Here is a 25111-nt window from a genome sequence, read left to right as displayed (position 1 = left end):
TTTTGTTGTAATGCATTTAAAATTGGATCTATTTTAATGCCATAGTGCTAAGCGTGAAAAATGTGCAGATATTATTTTCATGATTAACAGAACTGAATGAATTTGAGTTTGAAATACAGATATTTTTTTTTCTTTTCTAGAAATATTTGCATGAATCTCGGCACAGGCATGCAATGAACCGCATTAGAGGCGAAGGAGGTCGTTTCCACTCGGGATCTGTAAAGGGTAAGAGAGGGTAAGCAGTAAATTAGATAATTTTGTTCTTTCATTTCAAGTAGTCATTCAATTTTATGTGAATTTTTAGTGTTGTAATACACTGTCAACTTTGCTATCAGCATCACAAAATATCAGTTCAGTTTTAATTCCCAAAACTGGATGGTACTTTTTCCAAGTCTGTGAATATCGCGGGGCCTGCAAAGATTCTGCACGATCTTTTGTGGAGAGTCTAATATCGGGAGGGAGAATTAATTTTCTGATTAGATAATTATCTCTTGAAATTATGAATATTTTAATGCAAGACTATGGTGAATTTGATACACTATCCTCTCGGTGAAGAACCATATGTAATGATACAATTTGAAAAAAATCTGTACTACTATATTTTGTAGATCTAGATTTCCTCAATTTGATTTCTAGAGTCTGAGTATTCCACAGGGTCAATAAAATGCATTGTGAAACCCTCATGTGGACAGGGACTGGTGAACTTGTCGATTTGGGACTCATTTCATGTTGGTCTACATAACATGATGCGTTTCACTCTTGATCGACATAGCAACAGCTTTATGACCTACAACTAAGAAAGACTTTCTTGAGCCTGAATTGTGCTGTGCGTTATATGCAAGTAATTTTTTGTCGCTTTTCCCTATGAAAACCAGAATGCACATTATAATATGGTAATCTGAATTATTTTAAATCGTTAAAATGTTGGAAGTATTGGTGAAAATCTTAAGAGCGTTTGTTGTCAATGGATCATCTTGTCCTCCCTAATTTGCTTATTTAGAATTTTGTCTCATTTTCTGCATCTTATTTCTTTCCGTAGTCTCTTGCCGTACCACCTTCATAGTTATTCAACGACTGCATGCTCATGCTACAAGTATAATTTCCACCAACACCTTTCTTTCCTGGTTTCTATTTTTCCTTTATTTCTTCAATCTCATCTTGTTCCATTTTCACATTCAGTGTTTTTTTCAAAATTGCTTTTTCACATTCTCATTATTTCTTGATTCTCCTGGGGGGGGGGGGGGGTTATAAACTGTGATGCTTCCACATAGTACACCCAATTATCAACCTTACTTCCACGTAGTACACCCTGGACTGCATTTTGCAGACGATCGAGGCTCTGGCATCTGGATCCATCACCTATATAATCCACTAGGAGACTTTTGTTGTCTGCTGTCCACATGCATTTGTCCCTTCCATCTGTTTTATCTCATCATCATTCATAGTCACATTTGCAATTGGCCAAAAGTGGCAGAAACATGAAGTAAAATAAATCTCATTCATTCATTCATTCTTTTTTCTCTTCTATAATTTGCTCCTCCCCTGTACTTTTTCTAGGGTTCTAGCTAGTGATGGGCATTAGTCGACTAATATTAGTCGATTATTAAGACCATCGAAAGAAACATCGACTAATGAAAATGAGTTGACTGAAAAAATTAGTCTACTAATATTAGTCGAATTAGTCGAACGACTAAAATTAGTCAAATTAGTCGAACGACTAATTTCAGTCGACTGATTGTCGAAACCGAGCACAAGTCATTCAGATTCCAAACGAACCATCGGCCAGAGGCGTTATTGTTAAGAAGTGAACAGGAGGGCATTTTTTGGAAAGGTCAGTGACTGGAAAATTCCCATCACACGGTACTGCGCCACAGAAAAGTAAGTTGCCCCTACTGTGACATCTCCTCCTACCTCCAGGGAGTGATGGTATTCATTCAGACTTTGAGAGTTTCTTGGAACTTACTGGCAAGTGACCATCCCTATTGTGGTTGGTGCAAGAAAGACATCGCAAAGCTTTCATTTCTGGTCTTCAGATTGTGTAATGTTAAAGGCATTGTACTGTATTAAAATAATATTCTTAAAAAAAGGTCAAATATAAGAACATAGTATAAAATCCATTAATTAAAAGTAACCACTATTTATGTTCGTTGGAAAATAGTAAAATTTACGCTGTGCAGTACGATCTAACACTTGCTCAGTCACTATATTATTCTGATTTTTGCTTTCCTTTTCTCTGAGGTAGAAATTTGCTAGCGAACATCGGTGACAGAGTGCATTCACATTCTCGCCACTGATGGCTCCGGTTCGAATCCTGGTGTGCACATGCATGTTCCTTTGTAAGTTCCACTCCTCAATTGTCTATAATGTCCATTCATTCTCATTGCCCCGGTTTGTCTAAAGAGGCAGGAAAGGGGAAAATAATGATGAAAGATAGAAGATATGTCACTACAGAAACTTATGTCAAATAATTCTTAGGTAAGTATTTACCACTGTGTACTAAGAGCCGAATCGAGATGTGTAATGGTCTTTCAAATTGTTTCCTTATCGAAATTTCACTCCACGAAAGCATAATTACATTATGGTGTTGCTTGTAACACTTTTTTAGGCTCCAGGACTCTGCAGTCTGCAATATTTGATAATTTTAGTTTTATCACTATTGACACAAGGTTCCAATTTATTTGGGGCAATCTACTCTTTCTAATGCCCTTCTCGAGTTCCATCGAACTGCAGTCGCAATGAAAAAGTGCATTTTTCGTGGTTAACTCCCAGTCAGACATGTTCAGTGTAAGAATCATTACTAATTGCATATCATTTAATTAAAAATATATATTATTTTCTATACATAGAATTACCATGATTGGTTTGTGATATTGGTAAACAGTATCGGCGAGTAGGCACCAAAACTGTGGAAGGGGGGGGGGGCTAAGACAGTTTATTTTTTCTTGGTGTTGAAGGATTAGCGTGAAGAAAACATATAGTTATTTAATTGCATGATCATTGTGCCCTTTTTTTTACAGTCCAAAAATTGGTTTATAACCTTTCATCTCTTAATGATCGCATTGGTGCATCAGATAAAGAAACCAATTATGGCGGCGCATGATATTTGGAACAGAGGAATAAATTTTGTTGATTGTGTATTTTGCAACACACTAGTAAATTTGCTCAGGTGAAAACATTGTTAATGTACGGAATACAGTAATTTAAGAATATTTGTAAAAATTGATGGTAAACAGTAAGCTCCAAGTGTGTACGGCGTGTGTAAGCAACTGCTTTGCTTACTCTTTGGGTGTATGTTGGTGAGTTGAATTTCTTCCGATACTTTGAATGATAATATAGCAATTCTATAATTATATCTCTAGCACCAATAACACCATAGCGTTAGCGGCCACATCTGGTAATTAAACAGCATTCTGCATCTTCTCTTCGTTCTACATTTTCCTCCGCCACCACCCCACGGACACTCCTATAAATCCTGTGTATGGGCATGCCATGTCTAGTCCGGGATTTGAAGCCGGAACCTTTGGTGGCGACATCTGAGTCCACAACTCAATCTGTCAGCCCTTCGAGACTGTTTTCATGCGTTAACTATCATATAGTCGAATTTATACATATATTATAGAGTAGTTTGTATCTTAGAACTTTACATTCAGTCTCATTTAGCCTGTCTCATCATAACTTAGCCTTGAGAAATTTCAAAATAATAAAAAGGTAAATATTTCGACTTACATTAGTCTGAAAAAATTAAATTTAAAGTTCGACTAATATTATTCAAAAGACTAATTCGACTAATATTAGTCGAACAACTAATTAGTTGATGGTGCCTATCACTAGTTGTAGCCCATTCCTTCGTCCAGTTTCTTCATGTAGTAGTGGTCACCCTATTACATTGAGTCTGATGATGCAAATGAGAAGTTCGTGAAACATTACCTGTTGTTAAATTGGTCCAGGTATTGTTTACAAATATGTAGTGAACGCTAATTTATTAAAAATGTGTATAACGTTAAGAGAGAACCTGTGTCACAAGGTGTCATTTGTCCCAAATTTTTCCCCGTTGAATATTTGTAAATTACACCAAGTGGCGCTGAAGTGTCATTCTTCCTCTTTGCTGCTTGAAGAAAGGTTCTAGGTTCAAGTCCCTTGATGATTTTTTTTTTTCTAATCATCATTCATTTTCATCGGGGCAGTAGGTTTTTCACATCAAGGTTTTCCCAGTGAAGGTGCAGATGGAGTGTGGGATTGTAGACCTCCCTCTCGAAGGCACTTAAATCCAGATCTGATCACACCTCTACATTAAATGTAATAATTTGAACATTTTGTAATTATGCTAAACGGTATTTTGCACTGCATCAAAAGGTGCCCATGTGATAATTGAGATTTGCAGTTTTAAATTCATAGTCTTGAACAAAAGTAATGAATCAGTGTTTTAATTTAATCTACTATATATTGGTGACTATACATGAAGGTGCCACATGAAGTCAGCAGGTGCCTGGAAATAATGCAGGAATCATGTGTTACACATGTGGCAGACTAATTTTGTTCAGAGAGTTGATCATTGTATATACTCTGTACATGATCATAGTTATCGAACAAACATGTTCTTCTGTTATGTATTTATAATGATGTCTCCTTCACTATTGTCCTTGTTTCTTTCTTCTTTTCTATGCTTTCTTTTTGTGCAATCTGTGATTAAATTTTAAACCACTTTCTTGTTCTTCACACATCACTAGCCCTTCCATTCCACCATGATGTTGTTTTCCAGTCCTTCCACATACTTTTCTCTACTAAAGTCTGTCTTAAACTCATATCCATTATTCTTATATTGAGTTCATTTCTTCACACTTTAGTATGCAATATTTCGTGGCATCTCTCTTTTAACAACGTATTGTGATGTCTGTATTACTCACAGCTAATTAAGAGAAACGTAAAAAGATCAAAGATCAATTACTTATGTGTGTGAGTACGAAATGTTGCAAAACAACATTTCAGATGTCGTGACTGCCTCCTTCTTCAGGTAAATACGTATTTCTAGACACCTGACATGGTCTCACGTTAAAAGGAATATGTGGAACAGACTGGGAGAAGCGTGCACATCAGGTGGGGTGAACACGACAAGGATATAAAGGAGGGTATACCCAAAACAGGACTATCAGAGCACATATTAGTTAGTGGGCATAAAATCGCAACAACGGAAGTTATCAGGAAAGTGAACAATAAATTGGATAGGAACGTTTATGAAACAGCCTGTATATGCACAGATAATTGGAGTAAACTTAAGAGACGACGGTAATTTGGAAGACGGATGGATTGCATTTTTCAAAAAATGGGATAAAGCTGTTAATAATAACGCCAAGATGGGTTTCCATGTTACATCCGAGGACAAGAGGGCCGCGGAGGCTGAAATTGAGTTCACCTTGGACTGGTGACGCACCAGTTTCAAGAGGGGAAAACTACGGAGGGGAAGGTAGCTTCCTTCACAGTGTTGAGCATACGCTGCACAATCACTTCTCCCAAGCACTGGCCAGGTGGCTTCTAACAGCCGCTTAGGATGTTTCTTTTAAGTGTTTTTAGAATAGGAAACGCACGGTTTTATATTTGAGTTTTATTAATGTGAAGGTTACAGCTACAATGCGGGTTTTTTCCCCATAAGTGTTTTTTACGATAACCTTTTGCCTGTATCCTCAACTAACACTTTTTTAACATGACAATATGTCAGGTGTCTAGGAATACGTATTAACCTGAAGAAGGGGGCAGTCATGACTTCTGAAACGTGTTTTGATCGACATTTCGTACTCGCACACCTAAGTAATTGATCTTTGATCTTTTTACGTTTCTCTTAATCTCTTTTAATATTCTGTCCTTCAGTCCACAATCTTATTTTGCTTTCTTCTTCCTTCCCTCTACATCTACTAGTAGCCCATGATCATATATAAAATTATGTGATATATGTTAGCAAAGGGGGAGATTAATAGACTATATTGCTATTGTCGGATGTAGGGATATACGTTTATTGGTAAAATTACCAACAATTGTAACCATCAGGTACATCTGTATATTTTTTTTAAATAACTTGTAAAGGTGTAATTCATATGTTCTGGTTTTGTAAAGTAGATGTCTGAATGTGCAGTCTGTTTTTCAAAGCAAAACTCTTGCAATTACCAGGTTACGTTTGAGGAAGCATATAATCCATTCACTTTCTCCAGGGAACTTTTGTAATTTTATGTTGAATGGGTAGAATATTGCTATCAGCAAGAATTTCATATAAGTCCATCCTGAAATTTGTTTGACAGTTACCTTGAAAGTTATATAAATGGTAAGAAACTTGCTGTTGTGCAACATGTATTCAGGAATAGGGTAGATTAATCAATACTCTGTGTAATTGCAGTGATAGGCAGTGCTCGAAGTGAAGGGGGATGCAGGGGATGGTATCTCTTCAGTTAATAAAATACTCTCAAAGCATCTCTCCAGCTGTCTCACTGTTGCCGGATTGGCATCCCTCCAGCTAACCCCAAGACTCATCCAAACATCCTCCCAGTGCTGGTTATAGGCTTGTGTGCGGAACTCTGAAATTGTTATATTTTTTATGAACATATACGTAGTTTTTACATATACACCTTGGTTTTGTAATGTAAATATCTAAAGCAAAAAAAAAAACAAAAAAAAAAACCATTGGATTTACCTTGCAACGTTGGTTTCAGCAAAAATGTCAATACCGCTATATTCATTCCATTCTTAGATTTGCAAATGTTGTACAATTTTATTGCATCGTAGGCATCATATGGTACTGTAACCTGTTGCACTGAGTGTAAAACCCCACTGAGACATGTATTTTGTAGGTGTTTTTTTTTTTTGGGGGGGGGAGGGAGTTATCATACTGTTCCTTGATATCATAAAATAGCCAAGGTACATAGGACTATGTATATAATTTATCACTTTCTTTGCAGCATGCAACAAATTACCATTCCAGTGTCATCATCAGGTGCACAAGTAGACACAGATAGCATTACTACAGCACTAGTTATAGAGGTAAGTAAGGAACATTTATCAAAAGGAGTATTTTGTAGAGTATGGAATGAAAACTGGAAAAGCATCCAAACACTGAACTGTGTTAAAATTCAACATATTTAATAATGAACCGGTACTGAAGGTTTCATTAATAAAGCACTGACGTAAAAGTTTGCTGGTTGTTGGGCACTAAAAGGGCCACAGAAAATGCAAATATGCACAAAAAACTTGAAAAAATGTACCCAAAGAACTCTATATTAATGCCTTATAACCTCACCAATACCTCTGGGTCATACCATAACTAAAAGACTTGAAGGAATTCTTGTTTATTGCCCGCCCCATATTTACTGCATGGTTAAGTAATATATTTGCTCAACATACCGGTAAATTGTGAAAAATTACATTCTATTATGTCATTTTTATATGCTGATTTTGATCCTGAAATTTGCCTGTTTTTTGTACCGGAATCTTGATCTTTTATTCACCATAAATATGTTGCCCTAAGCTTACCTTATGGTTTGCAGTTGTCATGACTAGGCTTATAATCATCTTACATGCGGCCCTTCAAGTAAATGCAACACCACTCCCCCCTTTTAAACCCATATTCCATTCTAAAATGGAATTTATGAATCATCCTATGTAGGATCCTAGAAAAGAATTCATGCAGAAATCTAATAGGAATGGACATTGGTTTATTCATAAGTTTAATTTTGGTAGAAAAGATACAGTGTACTGAAGATGGTGGATTTAGCAAGTTGCTGGTAATCATTCTAATATTGGATATGCCCACAAGTACACTGGCCCCAATTAAGAAATTAAAAGTTGTGAGCAAAAGTCTTACTTTAATTCTTTGTGAAAGAGACTGTTGTGTCCAGTGTATTTTGTAACTAATTAGGAGTTGAGAATGCCTTTCCTGGCTAATTGGTTTGGATATTGCAGACAATAATTGATTGGAAATACTAATAATAAATTAGAAGGAAATGTAAAAGAAAGCATTGTAATTATAACCTGCCCCCCCCCAAAAAAAAATGTTTGAAATCTTGTAACAACTTCAAACTACAAGAGGGATAATTCTAGAATCCCAGCAGTACATCATACAAGAATAATATGACAAATGAATTTAGAAACCTTTATTTCACTTAGTACTAGCAGCCAAGATAATTTACAATAAAGACAGTAACGTCTATTAACCAATTTTTTAAATCCTGCTTCTTCTATATTGTATGCTCATTACTATAGGCATGCACAGTAAAAATTTCAGCCTGGCTGTAATATTGCCGTTTTTTTAAGTTTGCATGTCTGAAATTTTGAAGATTCTAAGTTCAAATTGCAATACAGCGTAAGTTAGCAAATGATTTTTTTATCAACGTTGTGAACATTTCATACTCTTTGTTCCCCAACCCCTATACTTCTCTGCTTTCTCACATGATTTAGTGATGTTTTGAATACGGTGATGCTCAACTTCTTATAGTATGCACAGTTGCTAGTAGGTGGTTTCTTAGCATCTAATTTTCAAAGCTCTGAAAAAGATTTTTCGAGCACTGGGCATGCATATTTGGTTTTTGATGAAAACTTGAAATATGAAATGACACATTGTAATGTAAATGTTACATGTTTGTGAAAGGTGTGAGGTGCATTTTCCTACCCTGTTTTGTCACAAAATGATACGAAATGAACTGGAAATTATAAAATACACTCTTAAAAACGAAATTTAGTGTTTATTTACCAACGCAACACTTTCTGAAGTTTGAATCATCCTGCAAGTTATACAATCACGAAAATTGATAAATTTTGATGAAAATATTTGAGAAGCAAAATTGGACCCTTTATACAGGAATAAACTTCATACTCTGTTATCTGCGTAACTGTACTATTGGAAGGGATATGTTTATTTTGTGTAATAAGTGCAGTTATTAAATCAATTTAGGATTATATTCACAATTTTCAAACCAAAATCTCATTTTACATAATGCTTTTGATCCTATTTTTCACCGCTATAACACCGAAATTTTATTTTATTTACTGCTTTTGAACCCTAAATTGACTGTTTTTGTACCGAAATTTGCTTTTTTATTTACCAAAAGTATATGACTACTCGTTACTAGGAATACATATTTTACCTGAAATGTAGCTAAGAAGATAGATTATCTATATAAAGAGTCTACCAATTTGAACGTCAGAACTTTGAAAGAGTGTTTTTGCAACACTGACTGAAATTACTAGATTGGACTGTGACATCTGTGTGCAGTAGTCTGTGGCAAGTTATCGTGGAGAGAGAGACAATGCAACAACGCCTAGAAATTATTCGAATTTATTATCAAAAGTTGTGTTCAGTTTGACAGACATTTTGTGCATTGAGAAAAATTTATGGTCAACATAATCGATTTGACAGTATGCCATATTTACCGCCTCGTAGAGAAATTTGAACGAACAGGCTCAGTAGCAAACAAGCCAACATCTGTCCATCGTTGAGTCGGTCGTTCAGCTGAGAATATTGCTTCGGTAAGCCAGAGCATGGTGGACAATCCAAACCTGTCTTTCACGGTGTTGGCAACAACTCTGCCTTTCACAGATGACAACATGGTGAATTTTGCATCACGATCTTCACCTAAAAGCTTATAAATTGCAACTGGCTCAAGAACTTAAGCCTAATGATCGTCGTCTGCATTGGGAGTTCGCTAATAGGGCTCTACAGCAATTGGATGCCGATCCAGATTTTGGCCGGAAAATCATAGTTTCCAATGAAGCAAATTTTTTTTCTTCATGGCTACGTTAACAAACAAAACTGTAGGATTTTGGGCAGATGAAAATCTGCAAGTGATTCTGGACGTACCCCTTCATCCTGAGAAAGTGACTGTGTGGTGTGGTTTTTGGGCCAATGGCGTGATCGGGCCTTATCTTTTTAGGACCAACATGGAAATCACGTGACTGTCAATGGGGAGCAATACAGGAATATGGTGGTGCAGTTTCTGTGGCCTAAACTGGCAAATCTTTACATCAACAATGTGTGTTTCCAACAGGAAACTTGCCACACAGTTCTCCAAACAATGGAATTGCATGAAAATTCCCCACCAAGATCATGTGATATAACCCCCCTGGATTATTTTCTGTTTCTTTTTTTTTCAAATCTAAGGCCTATGAGACTAAGCCACGTACAGTTCGTGACCTGAAACAGAACATCAAACGAACCATTGAGGCGATACCGCTCAATATGTGTGCAGATGTGCTGGAAAATTGTACATTCAGAATCCATTCCACCCACCGAAGCAGAGGAGGACATTTTAACGACACATTGTTCAAAACTGAATGCCATTGTTTGCTCTTCAAAGTAAATATATGTGTCATTATCACTTGTGGTTTTCATTCTATCTAATTTTAAAGTTCAGACGTTCAAATTTGGTAGACCCTTTATTTAAAACTTATGTTTTATTATCCCAAATTAACTTGGGCTACACACACCTGCATGATTTTCATGAACATAATGTGAGAAAACTTATTTTTATAAAAAGTTTATATGTACAGCCTCTAAATATTGTAAATATGAAATGAAAGTTTAAACAATTCAGTTCATTCACTTATAAACATTGTGTGTGTGTGTGTGTGTATATATATATATATATATATATATAATGAACAAATTTTATTATCCCGATTATACTCAGGCTAATGAAATATATACATTATTAATCATAATAATACCTGTCTTTAAATGTTGTACATATGTTTTTAAAATCATACAATTTGCAGTTCTGAATCTGAAATTATTAAATATTAGATAGGCACAGTGTAGTGAACTCTGAATCATGGAGCTACACATAAGGGGACATTGCAATCTGGGCAGTAGTAACGTGTTTCACTGCCAGTCTTCTTGCCTTTGGCATGTCTTACTCTGCTACGCATTCAAAGCATCAAGTTGAGTAAGGTGCTGCTTCCAAGTGGACTTTGCGGCAGAGATCCTCTCACGAATTTGTACGGGATAATGGAAATTGAACAAGAAAAAGTAGTTTGGCCTGATTATACACGGGATAATATTAAAATTGCACCTAGTACGTACCGGAGTTTACTCGGGATAATAAGGCAAGTTAATAGAAATTTAACATAAGAACTGGTAACTGTGAGGTGGTGTGTTCTGTCAACAACAAACAATAAACTACATATTTTGGAACATTCAACTACATAACGTAAAAGTGTTATTCCTATTCCATTGGATCTAATGATGCAGACTTGAAGTTTGTAAAACGTTATCTGTCATAAAATAATGAACGTGCTGTTTATAAATATATGGAATGATACATCTGTTTTCATTTTTTGTTCGGCCGATACTGATAGAGTACCTATCCCTAATATATTGTAAATTATGTATAAGCAGTCCATCTCCCTCATAGGTGTATATAAGAATTTTTATTGTTATATTATTATTAATGATTTTTTTTTTTAAAAAAAATATTTCAGAATGGTGGAGCATCACTGCCAGATATGATGGGAGATCCTTTGGCAGTTGTCTCGGCTGATGGACAGTAAATCCTCCAGAGTGAGTTACGATTACTCACATGTGTGAAATATGTGCTAAACTGTGCAATTTGGTTAGCAGTTAAACATTAGTGCACATTTCAGATTGCAAATCGATCATAACAAATTTGAAGCAAGAATAAAAAAATTCACTGTGATACCTATGAGGTGAACATACTTGTGGCATTATGAGCTTTTTTTTTTTAAATTGATGGGCACAATTAGTGTTGAACACTGAATTCTGTACTTAGTTCAGAAGAGACTGAATCATCCATGGCATTTGAGTACACAAATAACCTTTTTAAGTGTTTTCAGCTCTGATCGAACTATGTCGTTCATGAATGTTTGGATGTTGTTTACTTAAACCATATCACTGAGGCATTGTGTAAATAATTTCATTGCATTTTTTGGTCTCTATGCAAGTTGCAAAGCCAGTCTCGTGTGCAAGTTTAAGATGGTTTAAAAGATCCAAAGCATGTTTGCGGTCGTAACATCACAAGCGTTTTGCTGCTTTGTACAGGAACTGTTAGGTTTATATGATTTACCAGTGAAAATTTTCCCCGCTCCAATACTGTTTGAGGATACACGTGGGTGTCTGTGCTAGAAAGTGCAAGTGTGATTCAGTAGCAGTTTTATAAACTGCAAGGGATCCAATAATGATGGCGATAATCCAGTAAATAATAGTGTAAGTAAAATCTGTAATGCATTTTTCCCTTTCCCCGCTGAACATGAATTAGCTGAACAAAAAAGGCATTTGTAACCGCATAATGAATAAGCCATCATTTTTGAGAAGTGGCCTTCTTTTTTATACATAGTACAAAAGGAACTAAAATATTTTATGTAGATTGCGAGATAGATTTTCTTGTTGGTAATATCCTTTGATTATTAGCTCAATCTTTAGCACAAGTTAAGTTATTGTATTTCTCGTAAGTGTTGTAAGGAAAGCAACTTTTATGCATTCAATAAAATTGCAAAGTTTTTAGTCATGTTTTAATTTAGACCAGTTCAAAATATATACTTAATATGGTTATAGAATTTGGTTTACTTTGCTGACAAGACTTGTGCATTAAGTATGCAGTAAGCACACTATAACTTGAGGCAGGCAGGACAAAAGACTACTTTACAATAAATCCTGAACTGTACGGAACAACATAGTGAAAATTGGAACAGGCAACAAGAAATCTACAGTATGTAAAAAATGAGATATACATTATTGTTATGAATACTGACTGTACTTATATTGCTCAGTACAGTGATGTTAAGAAAAATAGTTACTCAGTACAGAACTTGAAAGAAATGGTCATGTGTCTTCTGCCTCAGGCTGTTTCATTGTTTCCAAGTAGCAATGTCATGCCATGCCATGCTGCCAACAGGTTGTCAGTAGATGTTGCCTCTGGTTATTCTATGTAGCACCTTACTGCCTCCAATGCAGTGAAGGTTTCTTCTTTTTTAATTTTCTTTAGTTGAGACACTACTGTGTGTACAATGTTTTGGAATTTGTCTTCAGAATGTTCAAATTTTTAGGTTGAACATATTGTAATGAACTTAACACTACTGCAAAATATTTTTTTTCTCGGACCATCACAATGACTGGAACAAATTATATTTCTTGTAATTTTGTAGTCTTTTATTGTGATTTTTTTGAGTTTAGTTGATTTTATCACTTGTTTCGAGAATATTTACCGTACTGGAGAAATTTAGTCCTTTTTATATTGTTCTGAATGACTTCTATTTGTTTTGTAACAGTAGCTTTTTCACACTGAAATTGTTTTGATAAAAATTATACCAATTGCAACAATATTTATTTTTGGGAATTTTATTTTCCTTCTGTTTTGTAGCCTTTTCTTACAGCTGATTTGTATGCAGGAAGAAAAATCCACAAGTAGAAGTGAATTTATCTAAGTGCACAGCACAATGAGTGAGGACTCGAAGATTTGATAAACACCAAATGATGTGAATGAAGTCAAGTAAATAACTCTTTTGACATAATTGCACAAAATAAAATTTGTTTTATGCACTGATAAAAGCTAAGCAGCGAACACATGGAGTGGCCTATGTGCCATGAGGTTATGTGGGCCCAAAGTGTTTTGTCTATGAGGGGGACCCAAAAGAAACCGGAATTGTTCTGTGGTGGGCAGGCTTGTTGTGCATGCTTCTGCTGCTAGGTGCCTCTGTGGGAACCCTTATGCATCAGTCTCTCGATCGGCATCATTGAGTGATGTTGTGGTGCAGCCTAGTAAATGTTTATGTTTAGCGCCTTTCGCTTGTTCGTCGATTTTTGAGATGGTTGAAAAGTTTGAACAACGTCCGGCTGTGAAATTCTGTTTTCTGTTCGGGAAAACGGCAGGGGAAACGGTTGTAATGCTTGAAACAGCTTACAAGGAAGCGGCTCTGGGGAAAACACAAGTTTACGAATGGTTTTCCCGCTTCAGGAATGATGAATTGTCACTTGCAGACCAACCTCGCGCAAGACAACCCTGCATCTCCTGAATGGATGAAAACATCGCGAGAAGTCTTGAACTGATGTTGCAAGACTGTCGCAGAACAATTGATGAACTTGATTTTTCTGAAACATTTGCATGATGTGACGAGATGAAAACGCCCCCAGTTGTGGCAAAGTGGGGAGTGGTGGCCTCACGACAACGTACAGGTGCACAAAGCCTTGAGTGTGATACAATTTTTAACCAAAAACAACATGACCCAGCTTATCCACCTGCCATATTCACCCAATCTCGCTCTGTGGGACTTCTTTTTATTTCCCTGATTGAAAAAAGTCCAACTTTTGCAGATGTGGAAGAGATGAAGAAAATAACAACGGAGGCATTAAAAGGCACCACTTGCAAGAGTTTCAGAACTGCTTCGAAAAGTGGAAGACACATTAGGCCGGTACTTTGTATCAAATGGACAGTACTTTGAAGGAGATTAAATTTGTAACACCTAAAAATAAATACACAATTTTTTATTACAAAATTCTGGTTTCTTCTGGGTAACCCCCTTGTATGACTCTTTTGATCACAATCATAGGAATCATGTTGGAATAAGTCGGGGGGGGGGGGGGGGGGTGGAATGCAGTATACAGTTCTACTTGGGATGGAACAGGTTAATCGCTATACTGTGTGTGTTGGCTGATTTAAGCATATCAGTTTTTCAGTAAAATTAACCAATTGCTTTTTTTAAACAATAGTTCCACCATTTGAACAGTCTTTTTCAGGTGATGATCATGATGGGTTTGCTTACAGGTTGGTTTTGAATCTCTCCTTTTTTATTTTTATTCATGTTTATTTAGTTCATAGAGTCGTTGCATTACAAATGTCCCAACATCATGTTCATTGTCTTTGATATCACCTGAATGAAAATTGTCGCAAGAGTTGAAGAAACAAACAAAAAAAGTCATCTGAGCTTCTAACTGTAGATGAGATACAATTCTGTTCAAAGGAAGGATGATCTTGATGCAGGAAATTGTGAAGCAACGTAAGAGATTTAGGTCAAGATACACAGTCTGACAATGAGACTGATTTTATACTGTGAAAAGGAAACAAAATAATTGAACATTGCCTGTTTATTACTCAGTGCATCCCTCCTGCATCAATACAGCAATTGGCACAGTTAGCCAAGGATCGATACAACATCTGCAAGTCTGCACGTGATATGACTTGAAGATGGGACGTCACAACCTGTTGGATGGGCCTGTGTCCATCAAAACTGTAATTTCAGCAACTGCTTCACTTTCGGGAATATAAAATAATCACACGGGGATAAATCTGAAGAGTAGACAGGAAAATTCGACACATTCACTTGTTTTTGGACCAGGAATACCCAGCAACACTGCTCCCTGGCACCGTGGAGCAGAAATCAACTGCCCACGTCAGGAAAAAACTCCGAGAGAGTTAGTTCTCTTCATAATTATTCAGAGCTCTATGATATAGCCTGATGAGTTAAGTCCCGATATGCGCAGATCGCTGCGGAGCACTTCCTATTACGTCATCCTCCCCACCACTCTTCTACTCACTGGTCTGGCGTTGAGACTACCAGTGGTGCCAACTTAGCAAAATTAAGCTAAAACAAATATGACAAACGATTTTCACTGTTTAGCGTGACGGTGCATGCAGTATTATATCAGTGGTTCATTTTATTTAATCGGGCCTTTGAAAATGAGTGCGGTGCGCCGATCGTAAACTGTAGTATTATGCACGTGCGTTAAGGTTTATAACGAAGAGAAACTACAGGGCGAATTACTTCATTTTCTGAATGAGACATCGAGCAGCGGCCATTTTTTTTTTACTACTACCGAGTGGGGTGGTGGTTCGTTTGTTAACACGCTTGCCTGTGTTCTTTTCTAAAGCATTGAAATGTTCATGCTCTTTACTCTTGGCTGCAAGATTCTTACTTGAAAGAGATGGACTTTTGGATGAGCATGTAGATGAACTGATAATTAGACTTGGTGAAGCCAATTCAGACAAGGACACAGATTTATCGGTAGAGACAGACTCGGATGCGTGGGAGAGTGAAAACATTTAGAAGGTGAGCTCAGTTCTATCGTTGATATATTTTTCATTTTTCTATCGTTTTATTTCATACATTTCTTATACTGGTAAGAAATATCATTAATATAACTTAATTCATTTAAGGTTTAAAGGGAAAATATCAAAATGTATTTAGAATTTAGCATATTCAATGGTAGCGTAGGTGAGGGGATACTAATTCATGCCTTTCACATTCAAATTTCGTTGAAAATTCTCAGACGATTCCGCTCCCTCCAGGTTGCAACACTGCGAACCAAAGTCGCCGCAGACAATGGAGTGAGGAAATGTGATGTGAGGTGTGCAAACAATGGATTGCAGCATCTTGTTTTTAAACTTGTCAAGTTATAGTAACAGCCAATTACAGTTTCATCTTCTGGAACAAGTACATTATGAATAATGTCTTTGCTGTCATAATTGTCTTCACCTTTGATCCGTGACGTGCGGTGATGTCGACACTTGGGGTAGCAATGAGTGGCTTGCCCAAGGGAGGTTGGTGTGGGTCATAATCCCCCTCCCCCCTTTAGGGCCCAGTATTCCTAAAAATAGAACCTCAAAGAAAGGAAAGGATTGCAAAATGAGGAAGGGCTACTGAAAAGAAGCACGTGTTAATCCCACCCTCTTTCGAAAATCCAAAACATGTTGATTTGCCTATTAAGCCAGAGATCCCGGGTTCGAACCCCGACCTGGGCATGGGTGTTATTTGTGTTTGTCCCTTCATCAATTTTATCGTACCATCTTGACGATTAGCCGAAAGTGTAGGAAAAGCAAAGTAAAACAAACCAAATTAAACAATCAATCAATGATTTGATTTATGCTACTTAGCGTCGCTGTCACATTTGGTTAATCGCGAAGATGGTACAATTCAATTAATTAAGAGAGAAACACACAAAACACCCATGCTGAGATCGGAGTTTGCACCCGGAACTCCTGGTGTCATAGCGTGCAGTGATAACCACTCCCACGCGGTTGGTTGATTTGGTGTTTAAGTCCACTTTATGTACATAAAAGCTAACCGGGACTGGACCCACAGTTTAAAGTTGGCTCCAAACCACTATGTGCGTCCACCTGGTACCGATCCGGGGCCACTTGCACTCCTCCACGGAGGTCGGCCGACAACAAAGATGAGTGGAAAGCTCTAACTATTCGGATACTTGGGTATCGGTAAAGCAAACTGTGTATTTACTCAGTGATACGTAAATTTCAATTGGATTTTTGAATCATCATATTTGCATATGATTAACGTTTTTCCCAAAAAATTTGCATTCCTTGATTTCCCTAATTTCTTCATCTCACGATCTCATTACTGAAGGATCCTTGCTCGAGCCCTGGCCTGTGCATGAGTGTTCCTTTGTAACCACTCTTCATCCGTTTAATTTAATCAACGTTCATCGTCATGGCAGAAGTTAGGTAAAGTGATGGAAAAGCAAAGCTAAAGAAAGGAAAAATAAAATACAAATAATTTCTTCCCAGTGCATCTGCAGGGCACTGTGAAATCAGGAGTCCAGAGTTCTCTGTTTATGATTGTCCCTCGTGACTTCCATAAGCTCATTAGCTACTTATCGCGATTAAATCTATACAGCTAGAAAAAGTGATGGAAGGTGGCAAAAATTAAATATATTAGAGGGGATGAACAGGTAACGAAACACACTTTTTTGTAGTTTCTTCAACCATATTCATTTGGCTTTTTTAGTTCTGGGATACACTTTACATTCCAAATTATTTCATTATTCACTGCAGAGTACAACACACAGGAACAAGAATGCCCGCTCGTCATGGGTTCGAATCCCGGCCTGAATTGTTCTTTGTGAGGTCCCTTCATCAATTTCATTATATCATCACTCATCCTCATTTTCGCGATAACCAAATGTGGCAGAAAGGCGAAGTAAAAGAAACCAAAACAACAATTAGAATGCGCGTTTTCTTGCCCAAATTAATACATCCGTATTCATGACTGTTTAACTTACCCATTTTTTTCTTGGAGGCCAAATTATTAGAATATTTAAATAAAACACTACTAAAATGAGAGAGAGAGCGTGAGTTTCTTGTTGAAAAAAAGGAAAAAAAACATAACATTTTTGTCTGCACATAATAGAAGTACGTTCCCATTCATATACAAATAAAACTACATCCCATATTATACATAATATTGTACGTTTAAAAGGTTGTGTATATACAGAGAACATAAGTACTGCAGAAAATTTTCCCGAGTTGTTTAGAGGATTTACAAAGGAATCTAAGGGAAACCAATCCCCTATCTGTCCTATAGGAGATAGACTGGACGACCTAAAACCACGGGCTTTAAACCATGGGAGCGGGGGGCGAAGGGGCAAGGGAGGTACAGGCAGAAATCTTCCCTTTCGCTTCCGTCACTGCCTTTGATTTTTCAAGCTGAATTTTCTTCCATCTTGGCAAATTTAGAGACTTCTATCCTGCGATTTGTCTGTACAAGAACGGTAGTGAAAATGCTCTGTTTTGTCCTCCACAACAATAGAATTCAAGAAATGTTGATTCCCGCAAGCAGTTTTCAGATTGTCTTTCATGAAACTTGATGTTCACTAGCTGCTCCATAGCTATTACGTGACTACACCCTTGCACCTTCTTCACGACATGGTGGCATAATCCCCAACATGCCCATTGCAAGTTAACGAGGTGTTGGTAGATTGTGGATTATGGACCACACTACATCATGAAAGCGTTACTTAGATAGAATGCACACTTTGGAAAATATACAGGGTGTTCCATTTACAATGCTACCTGGAGTTGGGGATAGTACAACTTTTGAACCGGAAGGGTACACACACAATCCTTATACCAAATTAAAGCCTTGTTCATGCATATATTTTTAAACTGGGGAACAATGATTGGATTTCATTAGTGTTGCCAGATGTAACTGGAAGTTTAAATGATTTTTTTTACAAAGCATGATTAATGGCACATAACACACATGTACGGACATGCCGTCGGTAATTTTCAGTTTGATTAGGTGGATTAGCTTGGCATCTATGGCAGTGAAAAAGAATGTTCATTTCTACCGATAGCCAATTGGATGAGGTGTCTTTAAGGGGGAACTAGGAAAATCGTTGATTTTAGAAATTAAGACTGCATTGGGAACATTGCTGGTGTTTCAGTGCCACAAGAGTAGTGTTTCGAAACTATACATCATGCAATTACTGAAAGCAATAGAAAGGACACTTGGAAATTTTCATGAAAATTGTGTTACTTACATGCACCTGGCAACCATGTGAGGCATCAGGAATGGAATTTTCAGCTTTACAGCAGATACTGGAAGTGCCCGCCGTTTTTACCAAAAACAGGTTCACCCTTTTCACTATGTTGGCAGCAACTGCACGAAGAGTAGAAATGTTAATGCTCATTGGCTCAGCGAATGTTTGTTTCCAGGTCTTGTATAGTTCGAGGATTATTTTTGTATACCTCTTGCTTTAGGTAGCCCCAGAGATAAACGGTGGCGACAGACCTGGAAAACCTGGAAAACCGGGGAAAGTCAGGGAATTTGAGGTGTCAAAAAAAAGTCAGGGGAATTTCGTGTTATTATTATTTTTTTTAATATCCTTATGGAACTCTGCACAGGAACAGGAAATCTCGTTCGTAAGTTTCAGCCTCAACTTTTAGGCCCCTTTTATGCACACCACGGCGCCAGAAACCAGTGATGGCAGGAGGATAGAGAGAGAGAGAGAGAGAGAGAGAGATTGATTGATTGATTTCTCTCGCCCAGCCTTCTCGGCGGGAATTTTAAATTCGAACACTCTTTGAAGGAGAATTGTTATAACTCTGGCACTATAGGTGCAATCTACTTCGGATAACTTTTGTTTTGCAGCTAAAACATCATAGCATGGAACCGTGTACAATTCAGAACGCCAGACCGAGGAAGCGAGCTTGGGGCACGACCCCCGAATTTCAATGGATAAAACATAAAACTTTGGAGTTTGCTCCTTCTTCCTCCGCTATTTTAGGGAGAGGGCGCGAACTTTAGTATTCTTTTCAAAGAATGGACATTTCTCAAGAGAACGTAACATGTTTCATGTTCTTGGGTGCCATACAAGTTGAATAATAAGCCAAAATGTGATTGATTTTTTTTTTTACGAAAAATAGGTAATTTGCATTTTTGGAGGAAAATTGTTATGGGAGCAATCTACTTCGGATAAGTTTTTTTTGCAGCTAAAACATCATAGCATGGAACCGTGTACAATTCAGAACGCCAGACCGAGGAAGCGAGCTTGGGGGCACGACCCCCGAATTTCAATGGATAAAACATAAAACTTTGGAGTTTGCCCCTTCTTCCTCCGCTATTTTAGGGAGAGGGCGCGAACTTTAGTATTCTTTTCAAGGAATGGACATTTCTCAAGAGAACGTAACATGTTTCATGTTCTTGGGTGCCATACAAGTTGAATAATAAGCCAAAATGTGATTTTTTTTTTTTTTACGAAAAATAGGTAATTTGCATTTTTGGAGGTAAATTGTTAAAAATCTGACACTATGGGAGCAATCTACTTCGGATAAGTTTTGTTTGTCAGATAGAACATCAGAGCATGCAACCGTGTATAATTCAGAACGCCGGACCGAGGAAGGGGGCTTGCGGGGCTCGACCCTCCAATTTCAATAAAAAAAACAACATAAAAATCTGGAGTTTGCCTCCTCTTCTCCCGCTATTTTAGAGAGAAGGCGCAAACCTTATTATTCTCTTCAAAGAATGGACGTTTCCAGAGAGAATGAAACATGTTTCATGTTCTTGGGTGCGATACAAGTTGAATAATAAGCCAAAATGTGAAACTCTTGTTTCTACTAAAAAATAGGTAATTTGCATATTACTCAGAAAATTGTTATAACTCTGACACTATGGGAGCAATCTACTTCGGATAAGTTTTGTTTTGCAGCTAAAACATCAGAGCATGCAACAGTGTACAATTCAGAACGCCGAACCGAGGAAGGGGGTTTGGGGGCGCGACCCCCGAATTTCAATGAAAAAACTATAAAAATCTGGAGTTTGCCCCTTCTTCTCCCGTTATTTGGGGGAGAAGGCGCAAACCTTAGTATTCCCTTCAAAGAATGGACGTTTCCAAAAAGATTGAAACATTTCATGTTCCTGGGTGCCATAAAAGTTGAATAATGAGCCAAAATATGAAACTCTGTTCGGAAATGTGGCATGGATATCTTGCTGGGAGAGGGGAGAGGTTGGTCATCAGTATGAATTTCCCAGGCTTGCTCCAGACCTGTGTCAGTTTCCACCCAAACATAAGAGTATGAAGTTCCGAAAAGCATATTTATTTCGTAATCATCACCATGATACCATATGGTATCATCGGGCCAGTACGACCTTACTCTGATGATACCATATGGTATCATCGGGGGAGTAAAGGTTAAGCCTCTAAATATTACATGGAAAATTCATTGAATTATCATTTTTTTCTTGTCCGTATAGGAGTAGTAAGGGAACTTGTCAACAGATGGAGGGGATAAGAGCCAGTGGCGCCGTCCGATAGTTGTCGGATGTCGTAGTAAGGCATTTTCTTGGGCAAACTGATGGAACATTGAAACAAATAGGTTCCATTGATACATACGATTTCTGTCGAATATCGCCACCCGACAAAGTATCTCACTATAACATGCGACAGAAATTGCATTGACTGCAACATTCAACAAAAATTTCATGCATAAACAAGAAGAGCTTTAGACTAGGGATGGCCAAACGTATCCGGATCCAAAAGTTATGTATCTGGATCCGGATCCGAAAATTCCGGATCCGGGTCCGAAAGTTTCAGATCTGGATCCGGTTCCGAAAGTTCCAGATCCGGTTCCAAAAGTTCCGGATCCGGGTCCAGGTCCAAAAGTTCCGGATCCGGGTCCAGGTCCAAAAGTTTCGGATCTGGATCCAGGTCCGAAAGTTCGGGATCTGAATCCGGATCCGAGAGTTTCGTATCTCAATCCCATTATAATATTACCACACCTTAAAAGGTATTATGATCTTCGATTACAAGAAATTTTTCATTAGTTAGTCCTACAAGAATTTTTTTCAAGTGTTGTTCCTAAAATACTTTGCTACGCATCGGCTAACACACTCGTGCACAAAAATAATCTTACTTGTTTAACGTAAAATGTCAGAGGTGATTTTGTAAATGCTATTGAACGAATATGTATTCATTCGAATGTATTGGAAATGGAAACACACATAAATGTGAGACATTCCATTCCAGGATGAAACCTTTAACACATATAACAAGATAGAAATGTTATACAAAAATCATACAATTTTTCTACAGTTACAGTTTTACAAATTAAAATAAAACATTATAATATATGCAGTGTTATATAATTACAAAGTGTAAGACTAACAAGGGAGGTTATCTAAGTGTCCCCCTCCGATTTCCATGAAACTTGGCAGGTGTATAGTGGGGCCCAATGGAAGTAATACGTGTTTTTTTGTTTAAGCTAAAAAACGGTTTTAGGGGGCAAAACCCCCTCAAATATCAAGATGAGGACAAATTTAAGTGAGGATCTGACCTCATATTTTTTTTAAAACACCCATTTGGACCGGTACGCCTTTACGAGGCATTTCAGGATTGGCTATACGCGAAAACGATCGGTTTTCTTCTCTGAACTATAGATGGCGAAATAGTACACCTACCCAAGGTGGAAATTGACGTCCAAATTTCCGTACGAATGTTTGACATGCAATTTTCCATGCTTTGTGGAAAAATAAATTTACACTTTCACTTACATTTGGCAACACTGCATGAACAACACTGCACACCGTTTGTTGTTTCTATGTTTAAAAATATCTACTTGGACAGGGCTAACATTTGGTGTATGACTTATGTATGTACCGGTTTCGGTTACAAAGTAACGCCACTCTTAATTCCCAGTTGCGCCGTTCGTGGGACACCCTGTATTGGTATTGGTCACATGACATTGATTGATTTTAATTTTTTGAGTGCGTCGCCACTTATGGTCATTATGCACCCTTCAGTATATACGGGGAAATTTCCATTATCTAAAATCCATACCTTAAAATTAAAAAAAGGGGTATGGAAAATAACTTTCCCAAAATAACTTTCAAGATATCAAACTCTCACGAAGAGGCGTAAGCCATGTGACTTACAATTTGAAACAGTAGTTTTAAAACACCATGAAGGTATAATTTGAGATATTTGCCAGAAAATGCGCTAAAATGAAAATGTGTATTTTGGGAAAAATAACAAGTTATAGTAAAAAAAAAAAAAAAAAAAAGAGAAAATACACCAATTTGAAAAAAAGTAACAAAATATCAAGGTCCCTACCGATTAGGTATAAATAAAACAAGAATATCAGTTGTAATTTATTGCATTAGTAACAGTGATTCCTAACCTAATTTTCGGCATAATCACCACTGTTGTTCTGGCATTTGTCGTAGCATGGCACTAAATTTTGTATGCCCATGGTATATGTGTCTGACAGCAAAGACTGGAACTATCTCTACCGCAGTGTAGCTGTGAAATCCTTGCCCTGCCAGAGACCTCTTCAGTTAAACAAAAAGATGAAAGTCGGTACATTCAAGGCCAGGGCTGTACAGGAAGTGGTCCAAAATCTCTCACCTGAAGTGATGGAACACCCGCGTGTACTCAGCTGTATGGGGTTGTGCACATTCGATTGGCCTTCGTGAATTGTCTGCACCATCGTCTGACCATACTATCATTCACGACATCTGGTCTGCACACATCACACGATTGCTGGTGGCTCTGTGCCAAATTCTGAGCGTGCAAAAATCTGATTACTACACGTAGGCTACATCGCAGTCGGTGGGAGACTGTATGAGAGCTGCAATATTTAACCTAGAACTTTCCTAAAACGGCTGCATTGCAACTGTACCAGATTACAGCTACATGCCACTTCTTCCTGCCTGCATGTGTGTGTGTCGCTCTCCGACCACTAGTGCTGCGTGTAGGGACCATTGGACATTTTTTCAGGATGCCCCTCGTATATGAACTTTCAGAAGCTTTTATTATTAGTGTGTTCCTGTTTTAATGTGTGGTTAGCTAAGTCCGGTACCTATACAATGACATTCTATAAATTGCTTGCGTTAAATTTCTAATACCTACATACCCTTTTCGTCAGCAATAATGGTATAACTGCATGTTGTCAGTTTCACAGTACTCCACTTGCATATACCTAGGTATTGTACTGAAGCATAAATATGACAATTTGTTTTGTATTATTTAGTTGTTTCACTTGTGTGCAAAGGGTAAGTTGTTTGCTTTACACAGAAAAGCGAAGTAGCTTTATACATCGAAAAATGAGTTCGGACTCATGGTTCTTGCAAGCAGAGGGTTCCAAACCTCAGTGGAAATATCAACATATAATCCCGAGAATGTATAAGGAGACTGATAAATTACAAATTGTATTTCTTAATCAATCACTCTTCACTCTTATCTCATTTAGTCGTAACTTTAAAAATAATGAAGTATTTTATTTTAAACTTACTGCGTATGACAACATTCCGTAATCCTTCCCTAGCTTGTGAATTGTAATAATTTTCCAAATTCACTATTTTGCAGTTTGAATTCAAATCATAGAGAATAGAGAAATTAAGTCAATTTCATAGAAGATAATATTGGTACTTAACAAAACCATACGTGGATCTGTATGAGTTTATTATTTCCATTTGCAAAAACATCGATTTAGTTTAGTTTGTAATTGTCAGGGAAAAATGTAAATTTTGTCCTGGAAAACCTGGAAAAGTCAGGGAATTTCATTTCTGCTTGTTTGTAGCCACCCTGTCAAATTTTCTCCTTGATGTTTTACTGAAGTACAAGTATTGGTAAAAAAATCACCCTTAACAAAATTTTGTATTTGTTTCCTTTAAACTTGTGTTAGAACAATCAACATTTCACAACAAGAGTCAGTTTATTTTTAGTGGTGAACTCTGTCGTTTGTTCTTATGCTCTTTGCAGTAACGTGGTGGTCAGTGAGCCAACTTTTGCGAAGTGCACATCAAACGGACATTAAAAATGGAGAGACAGAAGCATCACTCATATGATGCAGGACTTAGACATGAAATTATTTTGTGTGCTGAGGAATTTGGAACC

General features: G+C 37.3%; 1 protein-coding gene across 7 annotated transcripts in view; it reads left to right on the top strand.

The window, feature by feature from the left end:
• LOC145978185 (nuclear transcription factor Y subunit alpha-like) overlaps window positions 1-13303 on the top strand; it is a 37150-nt gene extending 23847 nt beyond the window's left edge. For 6 of the 7 annotated variants that reach the window (XM_083110647.1, XM_083110657.1, XM_083110625.1 and 3 more), the window contains exons 7-9: window positions 141-235; window positions 6942-7023; window positions 11455-13303. In XM_083110647.1, coding sequence (XP_082966773.1) covers window positions 141-235; window positions 6942-7023; window positions 11455-11523 — 246 coding nt within the window. In that variant the 3' untranslated portion in view covers window positions 11524-13303. The remainder of the gene's footprint in view (window positions 1-140; window positions 236-6941; window positions 7024-11454) is intronic. The other variant, XM_083110665.1, reaches the window with a different exon arrangement.
• The last annotated feature ends 11808 nt before the right edge of the window (window positions 13304-25111 follow it).

The sequence above is a fragment of the Lepisma saccharinum genome, chromosome 1 (genome assembly GCF_977018435.1).
Source record: "Lepisma saccharinum chromosome 1, izLepSacc3.1, whole genome shotgun sequence".
Taxonomy (NCBI): Eukaryota; Metazoa; Arthropoda; class Insecta; order Zygentoma; family Lepismatidae; genus Lepisma; species Lepisma saccharinum.
The sequence above is the reverse complement of the archived record's forward strand: the minus strand, read 5'-3'. Positions and strand labels throughout refer to the sequence as shown.